Genomic DNA, 18357 nt, shown 5'->3' on the forward strand with positions numbered 1-18357 from the left:
ATCTTGCCTTCAGGCTTCTGGATGTTTGACCTATATAAATCAAACCATAGGGGCATTGGATCAAATAGATCTTCATCACAATAGCTGAATGGTGCATTGCACCCTTCTTCCCAGATCCAGCATGAATAAAGACAGAGTCCTCCATCATAGTGGCGCATACGGAGCAACGGTCACATTTCTTGTGGCCTTGATCTACATCTGGCACAGATCGCTTTGCAGACCAAAATGTTGTCATGACTTGGCCAATCAGATTGAAATTTCGCTAAAAAGAGATTTTTTTTTTTTTAAGGGAGATAGTGCAATGCAGAGATCTGAATGGATGATATTGGGAGTTGTGCTTGCCATTGCGCTGATACGAAGGTTGGTTTTGAATTTTGCACTGGCCATAAAACAGGACAGTTATATCCTGAAGCAGCGATGCGAAACAGGGTTTTCCTGTCGGGATTTTGATGATCAACTATATTGAAGCAGATGATAAAGGATTGGTGAAGGTCAAGGATATTGTTCAGCTAAGTGCTATTTGTACTTTTTGATGCTCCATAGCCCTTTGTGTATTCCTGTTGAGTACATAAGTAATGCCACACTGGGAAAAGGCCAAGAGTCTATCGAGCCCAGCATCCTGTCCACGACAGCAGCCAATCCAGGCCAAGGGCACCTGGCAAGCTTCCCAAATGTACAAACATTCTATACATGTTATTCCTGGAATTGTGGATTTTTCCCAAGTCCATTTAGTAGTGGTTTATGGACTTGTCCTTTAGGAAACCGTCAAACCCCTTTTTAAACTCTGCCAAGCTAACCGCCTTCACCACGTTCTCCGGCAACGAAGTCCAGAGTTTAATTATGTGTTGGGTGAAGAAACATTTTCTCCGATTTGTTTTAAATTTACTACACTGTAGTTTCATCGCATGCCCCCTAGTCCTAGTATTTTTGGAAAGTGTGAACAGACTCTTCACATCCACCTGTTCCACTCTGCTCATTATTTTATATACCTCTATCATGTCTCTCCTCAGCCGTCTCTTCTCCAAGCTGAAAAGCCCTAGCCTCCTTAGTCTTTCTTCATAGGGAAGTCATCCCATCCCCGCTGTCATTTTAGTCGCACTTCACTGCACCTTTTCCAATTCTACTATATCTTTCTTGAGATGCGGCGACCAGAATTGAACACAATACTCAAGGTGCGGTCGCACCATGGAGCAATACAGTGGCATTATAACATCCTCACACCTGTTTTCCATACCTTTCCTAATAATACCCAACATTCTATTCGCGTTCCTAGCTGCAGCAGCACACTGAGCAGAAGGTTTTAGTGTATTATCCACGACGAAACCCAGATCCCTTTCTTGGTCCGTAACTCCTAACGTGGAACCTTGCATGATGTAGCTATAATTCGGGTTCTTTTTCCTCGCATGCATTACCTTGCACTTGCTCACATTAAACGTCATCTGCCATTTAGCCTCCCAGTCTCGTAAGGTCCTTCTGTAATTTTTCACAATCCTGTCGTGAGTTAACGACTTTGAATAACTTTGTGTCATCAGCAAATTTAATTACCTCGCTAGTTACTCCCATCTCTAAATCATTTATAAATATATTAAAAAGCAGCGGTCCTAGCACAGATTCCTGAGGAACCCCACTAACTACCCTTCTCCATTGTGAATACTGCCCATTTAACCCCACTCTGTTTCCTATCACTCTGTTTGATTTTCCATAAGTTAAATGGAAGTTTTATTTTTTCTTGACCTGTGATGGGTGTCGACCTTAAGCTCTATACGTAAGCGAGGAGCTGTGGTGTGTTCACTGAGGTTGTCCTTTTTTTTTTTTTTTTAAGGCATTACATTATGCATCAGCCAGAGAGCACTATATACTGGCATGGAAACTTGCTAATTGTTTTTGAGCTTTTGTGGAGTTTCTAGTTCTTGTGATTTGTCATGAAGGCCTATGTCATACAGATTTTGTTGGAGATCCTTCATCTTGTTAGTCTTCCTCTGAATTGCCTCCATCCTGTTTCTTTTTGGAGGAACAGGTTCTCAAAGTGGACACATGGACAGAGGCATTAGTCACCACTATATTTTATTTAAAATCAGTTAATTATCACTGGTTCTTAGCAACTTCCATATCAACATATGATATAGTAAAATAACAAACACAGTTTGTGGGACACTGTCATACCAGGGTACAAAATATATCGTAGTGATAGGGTAGATCGAATTGGTGGAGAGGTAGCATTGTATGTTAAGGAGGGTCTTGAATCAAATAGATTAAAAATTCTGCAGGACACAAAACAAATCTTGTAATCCTTATGGATTGAAATTCCATGTGTAAAGGGGAAAAGGATAGTGATAGTGTACTACCATCCACCTGGCTAGGTTGAACAGACAGATGCAGAAATGTTATCAGAAATTAGGGAGGATAACAAACTGAGGAACACAGTAATAATGGGGGATTTCAATTACCCCTGATATTGACTGGGTAATGTAACATCAGGGAATGCCAGGGAGGTAAAATTCCTTGACGAAATCAAGGACTGCTCTATGGAGCAGCTGGTACAGGAGCCAACAAGAGGAGGAAAAATTCTAGACCTAGGCCTTAGTGGAGCGCATGTTCTGGTGCAGGAGGTAATGGTGGTAGGGCCGCTTGATAACAGTGATCATAATATGATCAGATTTGATATCAGCTCTGGATAGGTACACACAGGAAATTCAATACATTAGCATTTAACTTTCAAAAAGAAGACTATGATAAAATGAGAACAATGCTGAAAAAAAACTTGAGAAGCAGGCTGCAAAGGTCAAAAATTGACAGTCTTGGATGCTGTTAAAAAATACTATCCTCGAAGCCCAGGCTAGTTATATTCATGTATTAGAAAAGGAGGACGGAAGACCAAACCATAGCTGGCATGATTAAAAGTGAGCTAAAGGAAGCTATTAGAGTGAAAAGAAAATCCTTCAGAAAATGGAAGAAGGATCCGACTGAAAATAAGAAACTGCATAAGGAATGGCAAGTCAAATGCAAAGTGCTGATAAGGAAGGCAACGAGGGACTTTGAAAAAAAAGATTGTACTGGAGGCAAAAACACATAATTTTTTTTAGGTTTATTAGAAGCAAGAAGCTGGCAAAAGAATCAGTTGGACTGCTAGATGACCGAGGGGTAAAAGGGGCACTCAGGGAAGACAAATTATAGTGGAGAGATTAAATGAATTCTTTGCTTCAGTCTTCACGAGAAAATATGGAAGAGATACCGGTGCCAGAAATGGTATTCAAAGTTGGCGAGTCAGAAACTGAATGAAATCTCTATAAACCTGGAAGATGTAATGGTGCCATTTGACAAACTGAAGAGTAGCAAATCACCTGGACCGGATAGTATTCATCCCAAAGTACAGATAGACTTGAAAAATTAACTTGCCCAACCATTGTTAGTAATATGTAATTTATCTTTAAAATCAATCATGGTACCAGAATATTGGAGGGTGGCCAATATAACGCCGATTTTTAAAAGGTTAGTGTAGATCAGGGAAATTATAGACCAGTGAGCTCGATGTCGGTGCTGGGCAAAATGGTAAAGACTGTTTTATAAAAAACAAAATTACAGAGAATATCAAAAGCATGGATTAATGAGACAAAGCCAATATGGATTCAGCAAAGGGAAATCTTGCCTCACAAATCTACATTTCTTTGAAAGGCTAAACAAACAGGGGATAAAGGTGAGCTGGTCGATTTATTGTGTATCTGGATTTTCAAAAGGCATTTGACAGTCTCGTGAAAGACTCCAGAGGAAATTGAAGAGTCAAGGGATAGGAGGTAGTGTTCTATTGTGGATTAAAAACAGGTTAAAGGGTAGAAAACAGAGAGTAGATTTAAATGGTCAGTATTCTCAATTGAGAAGAGTAGAAAGTCGGGTTTCCCAGGGGTCTGTGCTGGGACCACTACTTTTTAAACATATTTATAAATGATTTAAAGATGGGAGTAACTAGTGAAGTGATTAAGTTTGCTGATGACACAAAGTTGTTCAAAGTTGCTAAATTGCAAGAGGATTGTGAAAAATTACAAGAGGACCTTACAAGACTGTGCATCCAAATGGCAGTTAATGTTTATTGTGAGCAAGTGCAAAGTGATGCATGTGGGATCGAGGAACCTGAACTATAGTTACATGGTGCAAGGTTCCACATCAGGAGTCACCAACCAGGAAAAGGGATCTAGGTGTCATTATTGATGATATGTTGAAACCCTCTGCTCAGTGTGCGGCGGCATCTAGGAAAGCAAGTAGAATGTTAGGTATTATTAGGAATGGAGTGGAAAACAAAAGTGAGGACATATTGCCTTTGTAGCGCTCCATGGTGCGACCACACCTCGAATACTGTGTGCAATTCTGGTCACCGCATTGCCAAAAAGATATAGTAGAATTAAAAAAAGGTACAGAGAAGGGCGACAAAAATGATAAAGGGGATGGGACGACTTCCCTATGAGGAAAGGCTAAAGTGGCTATGGCTGTTCAGCTTGGAGAAAAGATGGCTGAGGGGGAGATATGAGAGGTCTATAAAATGAGTGGAACGGGTAGACGTGAATCGCTTGTTTTATTCTTTCCAAAAATACTAGGATTAGGGGGCGCACAATGAAGCTACAAATTAGTATATGTAATTAAACTCTGGAATTCAATGCCAGAGAATGTGGTAAAAGCAGTTAGCTTAGCGGGCTTTTAAAAAAAAGTTTGGATAGCTTCCTTAAAGAAAGGACTTAAATACAAAAAAAAAATACAAAACAAGTTATGCATCTAGTTTTTCCTACATAGGCACACAACTGTGGAACGCATTACCAAAAGCCTTGAAAACGACGTACGGCCACCTAAAATTCCGGAAATCACTAAAAACCAACCTGTTTAAAAAGGCATACCCTACCGAGCCAACTTAAATGCCTAATCTCTGCAACACAACCAAACTAAAGCACGTAAGGGACATAACACGACTCTTCTGTTCTCCGATTCCCTAATGTGGCTGTGCCACATGAACTTGATCTTACCACAACATCACCCTGTATTTGTTCACACTGGAGCCTGCAAAGGCCTCTCCGGTACTATGTAAGCCACATTGAGCCTACAAATAGGTGGGAAAATTTGGGATACAAATGTAACAAATAAAATAAAATCCATAAGCCATTATTAAGATGGACTTGGAGAAAATCCACTGCTTATTTCTAGGATAAGCAGCATAAAATTTATTGTACTGTTTTGGGATCTTGCCATGTACTTGTAACCTGGATTGGACACTGTTGGAAACGGGATGCTGGACTTAATGTCTGTCCCAGTATGGTAACACCTATTTACTTAGTTACAGCAAAACTAGATTAACATTGCAGATTGTTTGGGGTCCATGGCTGCAAATTGAAATCATTTGGTTACAGTTCATTTTCTTGAATATATGGTCAAAGGAAAAGGTCTTCACTTTCATTTGTAAGCTCAATTTTTTTTCCGAATTGGTTATCAGCTAGTACAGTATTCCACAACCCAGGCCCTGCAAACAAAAAAAAAAAAGCATTGTATGAGTTTCTGCTTTGGAAGTTGCCTTCAGAGGGGACTTGCAACAGGCTGGATGGGCAGTCTGTACCAAGTAATCAAAACAAAAGGATAACATTTATACAAACATTGGTATATTTCTAATTCTATTATAATTTGCATTTTGCAAACAGGTGCATAGGTTTTTCAATAGCTGTTCAAAGCAATTGAAAAGTTCAATCCACAACTACCATATCCAGACTACAGATAATTTTTAAATAAAACTCAGCAAATAGAGGACTGCTGTGCGCTATTACAGATAATCATTCCGCAACAACTGGTGACATGGTGAATACTGTTTCAGGTATCAGTGTTGCCAGTTTCTTGAAAACTTGAGCTGTGAACCCAACTTCTGACTAATCAGGGAAATGAAACGTGTACCCTATGTGATCCTGTTTATGTGGGAATGACAGCTCCACTGTGTTTTCATCAGTGTGTAACATTAACAATCTGTCCTATGTAAAATCTTTACTTCCTCTTTGTACAATATTTGACAAATACAAATTCTCCTCATTTTTTATACTATTTTTCTGTCCCTTCATCTTTTTGCACTTCACCATTCATTATGTTTACAACATTGTAATTACAGCTGGAATATTGCTTATAATGCAGTAATGGAGGATTGGCCTAGTGGTTAGAGTGGTGGACTTTGGTCCTGGGGAACTGGGTTTGATTCCCACTGCAGGCACAGGCAGCTCCTTGTGACTCTGGGCAAGTCACTTAACCCTCCATTGCCCCAGGTACAAATAAGTAGCTGTATATAATATGTAAGCCGCATTGAACCTGCTATGAGTGGGAAAGCGCGGGGTACAAATGTAAGAAAAATAAAAAATACGCAATAGTACATATGGTTTATGTCACAAACTGCCCAGATACCATTCTAACGCTGATTTTCACTGGCTGTATATTTGCTCTGCAGTGACCATCAGAACCGTGACTTTAGATGCTTTTTCAGTAGCAACCTGACCAAGGATATTGGCATTAGCAACAGAGTTTCCACTTCCAGTTTTATTCCATACTGCTGTCTTTAAAATTCCCCCCCCCCCCCCCCCCCCGATTCCATCCATGACACCTTCATGTTCTAATACCAAGAAATGCCACTGTACAGCCAAATCATAAGCTGCCTTCATAAATATGATACGCAGAACAAGAGTTTCTACTTGGAATTGACTGGCTATTGTCACTAGAGAACACAACCTGCTTTAACTGAATGGTATGTTGATATAGTTAAGCCACCAATCAAGGAATACACGACCAGAATACTTAAATTCTGCACTTGTGAGTAATGAATTTGAACATATGCCATGGTCCCACTCCAAGCCAGCAGTATGCAGTAAAGATTTGTTGATTGCTCCAATGAGTACCCTGTATCTCAGCCTGTGGTCGAAGAGTGAAATTAGTAACGAAATCAACGTGTACAGCTGTCTTGCTTGCACACGTTGCATCTTTTTCCCACATGGTTATTTTATTTGTGACATATCCCACATTATCCCAAACAAGTTTGAGTTCAATGTGGCTTACAATAAACAGTATAGGATACATAAGAAAGAATAATGCATAAGAAAGTAATTTGTTGTAAGAATCCAATTTTACCATACAGCATCATAAACATACTAGGATAACTATGGAAGTTTAACATTTAGAAAATCTATTATGAATGAGAAATTGTACATGAAGCAGAGAGAAAATTAATCATAAATAGTGTAATAACCAATTCAGGTAATTAGTTGTTTGAGATATGGTTGTTCTTTGTGAGGGTTTGTTTGAATAAGAACGATTTGAGGATTTTGCGGAGTCTAGTATATTCCTATATATTTCTTATTTTGGGTGGTAAGGAGTTCCACCATTTGGTTCCTAGGTAAGTGAAGTCTGCAGAGTGGACAGATTTGTAGATCACTTTTTTTTTCAATTTGGGAGGTGTAGTCTAAGATCGTTTCTTGCCTCATATTTAGTGTTTCTTTGAGGTAAGTTTATTAATGGTACCACATAGTCTGGAGCTGTGCCATTTAGGATTTGAAAGATAGTTACATAATTTTGAAGGTGATTCTCATTTTGATGGGAAGCGCTGTCTTTTGATGAATGTATACTCAAGAAAATATGGCAGCTGCTTCTCAAGGTCAGGCAGTCCTTTATGGTTCCTAATTTCTCCACCTTTATCTGCTGATTGCACAGTTCCTACAATCCCATTTTATATTCTTTCCAAGGTTCTTGAAACTTTGGTAATACCTCTATCTAGCACACTTGTCACAGTCCAGAATTTTGCTCTGTTCCTGCTTCTGATCATAATGAAGTCACGTAACTTCAACTGGCATCCCCTCAATATGTTTGCTAAGATATTAGCAGGTTGACATTTTTTCTGGTAGCAGCATAGGCATAGTGCCATTGGTATGTCCTGCTTCAGGTATACAAACTGTGGTCTTAATGTGCCAGATTTAACTGAAGGCTGACCTTCAGGTAAAAGATTGTGTTTACACAGTTTATAACAACTTGTGTTCTTTTCCTGGTAAAGCTCGAGAGGCACAGTTAACCTCCTTACTGAAGGGCTTCTGTATGGACTTCAAAAACTTGAAAACTGGATATTCCTGCTTTAGACTTTTTCATTCATCAGATTTGCTGATTGATTCTTTTTATAACATTTGTCATGTTCCTCAAGTTTTTCTGTAGTCATGGAGTTCTTCTTTCAGCTATTCACATACTATACTTCTTTCATACATCCTCTCCTCAATTGTTCCTATATCTTTAAGCTTCTGTCTATAAAGCCTTTGCTTTTCCTGTGAAATGAGCAGCATATTTAACCTGAAAAATTGTAAATATGTTAAAATACACCCAATGGGCCTTTTTAAGTTGTTAAAATAAATGTGTAGTATATTATGTTTAACTTAACTGTGTTTCATCTATTCAGTCTTTTTTTTGTTGTTACATTTGTACCCTGCGCTTTCCCACTCATGGCAGGCTCAATGCGGCTTACATATTATATACAGGTACTTATTTGTACGTGGGGCAATGGAGGGTTAAGTAACTTGCCAGAGTCACAAGGAGCTGCCTGTGCCTGAAGTGGGAATTGAACTCAGTTCCACCCTAACCACTAGGCCACTCCTCCATAAACATTCAGAAAGTTGTACAGAAATTGAATTATTCTGTAGATTTGATCATAAGAATGTGAGCATGAACTACTGTCAATTAACTAAAATATAGGAAAATATAACACTGTAAATATCTTTTGCATGATAACTTCACAGAGTGTGATTAATGGGAATGCCACAAGTCAAAAAGTTCTTTTTCAGGAAGTAAACATGACCAAAGGTGGTTTAGGTTTTTCAAGGAACCACACTGGGGAGTTACACAGAGATATACATTTCTAAACAGCAAATATTACTCAACATTTGAATGGACTTGTCATTCCATTACCAAGAACTGTCATAGTAACATAGTAAATGACTGCAGATGAAGCCCTGCATGTTCTGTCCAGTCTGCCTAACAGTTTGACTGCAACGTAGCTTAATCAAAGTCGACATATGAAACAATGTGCCATTATGTCCACCCCTTACTATGCCTAGTTATCTGAGCTACACACTTAAAATTCATAAAAGCGGCTAATGTTCAAATGATTTCACAGAATTGTTATAAATGTGTACATGCAGACTGTAGCATAACAGCATAGTTTTGCTTAAATGTTACTCGTGAGACATTTGATCCAAGCCTTCAACTGTTAACACTTCCCATTTTCTCCAAGTCTAGGGGTTGTCGAATGCTTTTACCTCCACGCTTTACCCTTGTTCAATGTGGGCCGATTACTTCACTGGCAAATTCACTCTTCCAGCTTTGAATGTTGATTAGTCTTTAGATAGCCATTCACACTAAATGTGGCCTGAGTCCTTTCTGCCACTCCATGCAGTTTACACCTCTCTGTTCTAAGATTGGAAGGACATTTACTTTTGCTTTGCTTCCATGCCTTTTTATATAGGGATTCCTTATGTGTTTCCAGCAGTGGCGTACCAAGGGGGGGGGGGGGGGCGGTGGGGGCGCTCCGCCCCGGGTGCATGCCTGCTCTGAGTTCGCTGACTTCGCGCGTTCGCTGCAGTGCCCTGGAACAGGTTACTTCCTGTTCCGGGTCAGAGCAAGGGAGCTGCAGCGAACACGCGAAGTCAGGGAACTGAGAGCAGGCGCGGGCTGTGGCACCCCCCCCCCCCCCCCCAGCGGCATGCACCCAGGGGGGGTCCGCGCTGCATTGGGGGTGGGTGCTGCACCCGGGGGGGGGTCCGCGCTGCATCGGGGGGCGGGGCGCCGCACCCAGGGGGGGGGGCGGGGCGCCGCCCCGGGTGTCTGCCCCCCTAGGAACGCCACTGGTTTCCAGCATGTTTGTTTGTTAAAATTTATTCACTGTTTTTGTTCCCACCACCTCCCCTGGGAGAGTATTAGGAATCTGTAAAAAAAAAAAAATTTATCTGATGTTACTCCTAAATCTACCACCCTGTAATCTTAATTCATGTCATTTAGTTTTACTTTTTCTCCTGTCGGTATATTAGTACCAGTTGTACAACTGTTAAAATGTGACCCATTGAGTGAAAAGGTTTTGGTGTTTAAAAAAAAAACCCATAAAAAAGGCTATAAAAGGTTGGCGAGGCAACTTTTCATTTTTAAAAGTTTTGTATATGGTCAGTAGAATGGGACTATGTAATTTTTTTTCACAGCTTTATGTTCTACAGGCTAAAAACTGTAGGACATGTGATTTCTGGGGTTAATTACTTTTTTTATTAATAATTTCTCATTTTTTAAAAAAGGTGTAATTAGTCCATACCAGAGGCTGAAGTTTTGCAGGATTATGCAGTTGTTATCCTTCTATCTTGTGGTGTAAATAAGTCACATTCCACTTTTGGTACCTTTTCTCTCAGTGAGTCACAAATGACTACAGTCTCCCTTATTCCCCTCTTCCTCTAGGTTATTTATATTCAGATCTTCAAGTCTCTTCTCTTAGGTTGTTTGGCACAAACACTATACCGTTTTAGTCGCCTTCCTCTGAACTGCTTCAAGTCTCTTGTCCTCAAGATACAGCCTCCAAAACCTGGAGCCTTTTTAATGACCTATACAGGGGTATTAACATCTCCTGTCTTCTGTTGGTTATGGCTCTCTTGTGCAGCCTAGCGTCGTCCTGGTTTTGACCACAGCCTTGTCACACTGTATTTCTCAACCTTGAGATCCTCAGGTCCCTCTCTTATCTGTGCATCTTAGCCTTTCGCTCTTTGGATTTCTACACTTCAAGTGCATCACACTTTACCTTAAATTTTAACTGCCATTCCTTAGACCTTTCTTCTAACTTAGATCACTTCTCATGTTGTCCACCATGTTGTCCACTCCCCTCCGGGATGTCCACTTTGTTGCAGATCTTTGTGTTACCTGCAGAAAGCTAACATATGATTAGCCATACTAGATCAGACCAATGGTCCATCTAGCCCAGTATCCTACTTCCAGGAGTGGCCAATTCATGTTCACAAGTACCTGACAATCCCAAATAGTAGCAAAATCCATGCTGCTGATCCCATGGACAAGCAGTGGCTTTCCTCATGTCTATCTCAATAGTAGAGGATGGACTTTTCCAAACTTTTTTTTTTAAATTTTTAAACCCTGATGCACTAACCACTGCTACCACATCTCTGGCAACAAGTTTCAGAGGTTAACTATTCATTGAATGAAAAAATACTTTCTCCTGTTAATTTTAAAAGTAGTACCATATAACCTTGAGTGTCCCCTAGTCTTTGTACTTTTTGAAAGAGTTAAAAAATTGAGTTACATTTACCTGTTCTATACCACTCAATATTTTGTAGACCTCTATCATATCCCCCTCAGGTGTTTCGTTTCCAAGCTGAAGAGGCCTAATCTCTTAAGCCTTTCCTCATATGACAGGAGTTCTCCCCTTAATCCACAATTATCTGTTTCGCTAAACGCTGTATCAAGGACTGTCTCCACTATAAATTAAGCAGCATCTTCATTTCACGTGGAGTTTAAAAATGGCCGCGGCCACAATTATCTAGACACATGTTTGGTTCTATTTTTAAGGGGTTACCTTAGATGCAGTTATCTTTTGATATACATATTTCAACTGTGACTCATAAAAGGTGTGGGATTTTACGTTTAATTAGATCTGTTAGAACTTATTTTGATAAACCATCACGCCATAAGCTCATGCGTGCTCTGGTATTGAATAGGCTGGATTATGCTAATTTCTTATATAATGGCTTCCCTGCTTATACTATTAAGAGATGCAGATGATCCAGAATATGGCCATAAGAATCATCAGTGGTGCTAAAAGATATGACAGAATTACCTCTTGAGAGAATTACATTGGCTCCCCAGCTCATGTTGTATGAATTATAGGATTTTGGTGATTGCCTATAAAAGCACTTTAGGCCAGCTAGAATATTTGGCCAATTTTCTTATTCCTTACTGTCCTTCAAGAGCAGTAAGATCAGAATTGCATAGTTCTTCCATGCAAGACTTGAATCTACTTGAGCTGCCACATTTTATTATTTAGCTCAGCCTGTTTGAATGCTTTACCATTTTATCTTTGATTAGAATTTAATCTTTCTGCCTTCAAGAAAGGAGTAAAAACCTGTTACTTCACTCTCGCCTTCCTGGGGTCGGATAATATAGGCTAGGTTGCCATGGTTTTAAATGTTGTGTATTGTCGTTTTTGGTGTTTGTGTTCTGTTAATGTATTATCACTTTTATTATGATCTTTTATGATATTGTTTTTATGATGATTTGTTTACCATTCTGATTGGATGTCCAGATAGGATGATATTATCAAATCAATAAATGTAGTATGCGTTTACAGACCATAGAAAAATGCATTAAGGGGTTCGTACAGTTCATATTTGCTATTATGTTTCTAGAGAGATGACCTTTGCTGTGAGACTGATATTCCTGCAGTTGCTTGTAATTAAGCAATAGTTAAATCTGCTGATTGATTTTTGTTTTATAGATATAGATGAATGTCAGTCCTCCCCATGTGCATATGGTGCCACATGCATAGATGAAATAAATGGATACAGATGCTCCTGTCCACCTGGAAGAGCAGGACCCAGATGCCAAGAAGGTATTTTGAATGAATGGGAGTGTAACATTTTAATTGACAGTTGTGTTTTTGTGTATACTAGTTTGTTTTTCTGTATATTTGAACAGTAATTAGTTTTTAGGGTTGGTTACATTTTGGAATGATTACTTATGTTTTATCTTGCTGTTTTCTTCCCTCCCACACCCCTCTTAAGTGATTGGCTTCGGAAAGCCATGTTGGCTTAAAGGAATGCAATTTCCTCACGGCAGTAGATGGGATCAAGAATGCAACACCTGCCACTGTTTAGATGGTTCTGCTGACTGTACCAAGGTATTGATTATCTGTATATATTCATCTCTTTTAGAAGCACTGCAGTTCTAACATGCATTCTCTTAGCGCAGGGGTGGGCAACCTTTATACATACAGGGCCACATATAAGGCGGTATATTAAGCCACAATAAATAATCAATGGCAGCACTGTCCTTGGTGGTCCACGACATTATATAATGCCAGAATGCACAGAACTCTATAGACCACTTGTGATAAGTAAATATTGAACTAAAAATGATGGTAACAAATTGCTAGAGTGGCTATTCTGAAATTGTTTGCAAAATACAGTATTTTAAATAGCAAAAAGTCTGGTTAATGATGTTTTCTGTGTATACTTACCATGGTCTCGCGGGCCACATAGCGTTCAGTGGTGCGTCATAGGTTGCCCACGCCTGTCTTAGCGGGTGAGGACTGAAAGTTTCTTGTGGCATTTCATTCAGTGGAAGACTAAGGAATGTTCAGAATTGTATTGTGCATTGTTTTTGACTGAAATATCTGCTGTAAGTTTTATGTTGGTATGAAAACATGAATGTACACATAGGGTTATATCCACATTTGAATAGCAGGTAAAAGATAATGGATTTTAGCAAAATCTGTTGTTTAGTTGCTTACATAAAGGAAACAAGCTACTATGCTTTTTTTTTTTAATTCTTTTTTTAGTCTTCTAACTTCTAAACACATGAGACTAGAGAGGAAGTGTGAATATTGGATGATTAAAAGCAGGTGAAAAGCTAGAACTTTTCTCTAGAGAGATGAAAGTACTGTATGCCTAATGCTCTAAGCATTCTCTGTATCCGTTGTATGAAAGTACATTATCACAGCTGTAACATATGATTTATTAAAACAGGTGTCAAATGTATAAAGGGATGGGATTCAACAAGGCAAAAATGTTTTACATGCAACCAATACCTCTAGGCTGTAGATTTTTTCCTGAAGCCAGGAGGAACAGAGTAGCTACACTACTTAAAATCATGACCCATCAACACTGGATAACTGTTAACCTCACACTAGCTATTTGATCAGATGTTCACCTACTGGAACAGAAGCACTTAAGGATAAGTTGAAGAAAAATTAATTTCGTTATCCTTCTAGACTGGTCCAAACTAATGGATTTTGACCCCGTATGACTAGATAGGAATTGGAGAAATTAAACACGTCCACTGATGTTACCACTGTAAGGAGCAGTCTGGAACACTCCTGCCTCTAACAAATGGTTCAAACGGGCTGATGCAGCAGGCTAGGCCTGACTCCCTAGGCTGCAGTCTACAGATGGCAATGATGAGGTAGTGTGTGGCCTGTGCTTTCTGGGGCTCAGTCCAAACTCCCAAAGACCTTTTCCTAGTTGAGCTCAGTGTGGCACTACTCTCCAGATACCTGTGCTTGGCCTGCGGGCCTTTTCCAACTGCCTGGGCATGGTAGAGGTGCCTAGGAGCCCTGTGTGTTTGTGTCCTTTCTTCTTCTGATCATTTCCTCCCCCCCCCCCCCCCCCCCCCCCGGTGCTCTCAAAAAATAGATATTTTTAAAGGGCATGAACACTTTTTCTAAGGTAAAAAGATAAGGGTAGAGCACAGCAGGAGCAGGGCAGCTTAGTGTAGCATGGTGGAGTAGGACAGCTCTGGTGGGACTCAAGCAGGAAGGGATCCCCGAGACAGTGGTGTCTTGCGAATTCTCCAGGCCCATGATGCTGGCAGGTCCCCAGTAAGGGGGTTGCGGGAGTTGACACATGAGTACCACTGCCAGCTCAACTGTCTCCTTCACACTGGAGACAGTAAGTCAGGGCAGCGCAATTCAAGGAAGCTGCAGGTGCCGCTTGAGGAGTGGCCTATGAGCTCCCATCCAGAGCCACTGATAGTCACTAAGAGCTGGGAGCTGCCTTTGATGTGATTGGTAGCCATATTATCAATGCCACCACGCCATGTGGCTCCAGTGCTCTTTACCTCAACACATGCAGTGGCTCTGTCAGCAGCAGAAGTTGGATATTCATAGAGCTGCTTTTTATTACCTGCATGTTATCAAGCTTTCAGAAGATGAAACCATTTTTTTCTCATCAGTGGGCCACATAAGAGGCAGGTGACTGCCAAATTGACCGTTGCTTGGTAGATTAAAGCTGTAATTGAATTCACTTACGTTTGCAACTTCAAAGTGGTGCAAGATGAAATTACCTTTCTTTAAATCCTGCTAGACAATGTACCATCCCTCCAGGGAAACCTGCAGCACTGGAATCTGAGCATTCCTTAGCTCATACCTTTCATTGTGTATGTAATAGTAATTAAGAGTGTAGTTATTACCCCAAAGTTCCCTGGATTGGTATAGGGGTGGTGGTGGTTCTTGTGCTTGTCTCGTTCTTCTGGTTGCCTTTTTTATTTGGGGCTTTGTTATTAGCATACTGAACTGTTCTAGACTGCACACATGAAAGAGGAGGAAAGAATCCTCATAAAGTCTTCAGGAAGCACAATAGTGAGGAATATACCAAAAGAAAGAGACAAGGAATAAACAGTTTTGTACTCTAAAAGTTTCCTTTATTCAAATCCAACAGCATGTTGGTGTATGATCTAGCAGCATTAATTCCAGCGCTGTTACACTGTTAATTGTGGTTTGGAATTTGATAAATAGAAGTGCACTCCAATTCCTGAGTGACATTTTCCAAAGATTGCATGGCTCCTGATGCAGGCAACATGGCCGTGTCCGGTCTGATCCTTTGTGTCATCTGTTCTTCTTGTCATCGTCGTCTGTTGGATTCAAATAAAGGGAGTACAAGGCTGTTTAGCCCTTTGTCTCTTTCTTTAGGTATACACCTCACTATTGTGCTTTCTGTGTTGCAGACTGCACCATTCCTTAGCGATGGTGATAACCAGAATATTCAAATTTCTCTCCTTACCATTTGCTGGTATGGGGACACCGCCCATTGGTCTGGACTGGTCTAGCAGAATTCAAGGAAAACAAATTAACAAGACACAATAATTTTACCATATAGCCTTTCAATGTATCTTGAGGCAGAATTATGTTATGTTTTTAAAAATACAACTTGTATTGCTGCTAGGTTAAGCTAAATTTAGTTAAAATTTTTAAGTGTGAGAAATCAATTGGATTTAATTTCAGTATGCCTTGATTTCTAGGTATGGTGTGGCAGAAAACCTTGTTTGTTACAAAGTCTGTATGGGCATAGCCCAGAAAGTACCCAGTGTCCTGCAAGACAAGACTGCCAAATAAAAACATCTGTAAAGTGTTTCCAACCTCCTTGTGCTGAGTGGGGAGAATGCAGTGGCCTAGAAACTCTACCAGACAATGTTAAGTGTGAGCCCAGTTCTGGATATCTAGATAATAACTGTGCCAGGATTACCTTAATTTTTAACAAGGACAAAATGCCCCAGGTGAGCCTACATTTTATTTTATTTGTTGCTTTACTAATAATTTGTATAGTACATATGTCAAAAGTGAGAGAGCAACTTCTCATAAGCACAATACTTACCTTTACTAGGAGAGTCCTTTATATTGACTAGAGTGAATCAAGTTTTTAGCCTGGAGTAGTCTTAACTGAGCTCTGTTATAGATGGACCATGCATAAGACCTATGTTTAGGAATCAGCTAGGGTAAAAGGCAAGTTGCAAATACAGATCTTTTAAATGCTGAAGATCTGACTGATTTAAACAAAAACTGGCTTTAAACAAGATTTTTGTGTTGCATACTAAAATGAATTTACTATTGATTTATATATGTTCTCTCAATACTAAAATGTATTTATTATTTGAAGGAATTCACTCAAGGCGGTGTACAGTAAGAATAGCCAAACTTGAGCAATAGGCAATTACAGCAGTAAAAATATTCAAATACAAAGTATATACATACAATGTAAACACAATATGTAGTAGAACATTATAATTGATAGTGAATGGTAAAGCAAAGATGGAACATATAGATAGGTAAGACAGTAAGAAGAGTTAGAAAGTAAGGGGACTGATTTGAAGAAAGTTGCACATGAGGTCAGAGAGATGGTTCATTTATGCACAGATCCTGCCTGTGATCCTATATAATAAAACGCACCTCCAACATTCTGAAGCTGACTGCATGGCTGAGGCATTACTGCTCTCTGTATCCATGTCCTGAATTGACATCACGTACTTCCGGGTTCGTCACAAGCAGAAGTGACCAACCACACGAGGTTTCTCGGCTTCAGAATGTTGGAGGTGCATTCTATTAAATAAGATTGGTCAGTTCCTTGAAGCACAGCCAGAGCTCAGCGTCCTGCACAGTAACGCTCAGACACCAGGGAGGGGGGGGCCTGACACCAGAGAGGGGGGGAGATATCTCTCTCTCTCTCTCTCTCTCTCTCTCTCTCTCTCTCTCTCACACACACACACACTCTCACACTGTATCACATTCACTCTCTGTGTCACACAGTCTCTCACACACACACTCACACTGTATCACATTCACTCTCTGTGTCACACAGTCACTCACACACTCTCTTGGTCTCATACACTCAGTCCCACAGAGAGTCCCACAGAGAGTCTGTGTCTCACATACACTCTCTCTCTGGCGCACACTGTATCTGTGTGAAACACACTCTCTCTCTCTCTCTCTCTGTCTCTCTCTCGCTCTCACAGACACACTCGCACCCAGACTCACTCTTTTTCTCCCTCTCACACACACACACTCGCACATACACACTCCGAGGAAAACGTTGCTAGCGCCCATTTCATGTGTGTCAGAAACGGGCCTTTTTTACTAGTATTATATAATATAGAGAAATCACCAAGAATCATCATCCTTGCATATAAATCATGGCATTAGCTGACAATGTTTCTATATGGCAAGGACTATACTCAGTACAAAAGAAAGCACCATGAACCTATTTATTAACATGTCTGGTGGACTGGTAGTTCTATGGAGTAGATAGACCAATGCCACTCAAACAAAAAGTTCCCAAATTGTAGAAAGTCTCCTTTACAGAGTTCATAATAGTAGTGCCCAAACATATCCTATTGATTTTGCAAGCAGTTGCGTTTTCCAGACATTTATTTATTTATATCTCACATTATCCCAAACAAGTTTAAGTTCACTTGGCTTACAATAAACCATATAGGATACATAACAAAGAATAATGCATAAGAAAGTAATTGGTTATAAGAATCCAATTTTACAGTGCAGTATCATAAATATACTTGGATAACTATGTATGTTTAGCATTTAGAAAATCTATTATGAATGAGAAATTGTACATGAAGCAAAGAGAAATTTAATGGTAAATCGAGTAATAACTAATTCAGGTAATAATTAGTTGTTTGAGATATGGTTGTTCTTTGTGAGGGTTTGTTTGAATAGGAATGATTTGAGGATTTTATGGAATCTAGTATATTCCTGTATATTTCTTATTTAATTCACACTGGTGTCCATTCCAGTCATAGTTGGGGCTGTGGAGTCAGTATACCAAACCTTCA

The 18357-nt window shown here is 39.8% G+C and overlaps 1 protein-coding gene across 2 annotated transcripts in view; it reads left to right on the plus strand.

Annotated features, from left to right (window-relative positions):
- Nucleotides 1-18357, plus strand: part of JAG2 (jagged canonical Notch ligand 2) — a 328883-nt gene that overhangs the window by 300324 nt on the left and 10202 nt on the right. For both annotated transcript variants that reach the window (XM_030213667.1, XM_030213668.1), the window contains 3 exons: nt 12518-12631; nt 12804-12919; nt 16036-16290. In XM_030213667.1, the coding sequence (XP_030069527.1) occupies nt 12518-12631; nt 12804-12919; nt 16036-16290 (485 nt within the window). The remainder of the gene's footprint in view (nt 1-12517; nt 12632-12803; nt 12920-16035; nt 16291-18357) is intronic.

Source organism: Microcaecilia unicolor, chromosome 9, assembly GCF_901765095.1.
Source record: "Microcaecilia unicolor chromosome 9, aMicUni1.1, whole genome shotgun sequence".
NCBI classification, from domain to species: domain Eukaryota; kingdom Metazoa; phylum Chordata; class Amphibia; order Gymnophiona; family Siphonopidae; genus Microcaecilia; species Microcaecilia unicolor.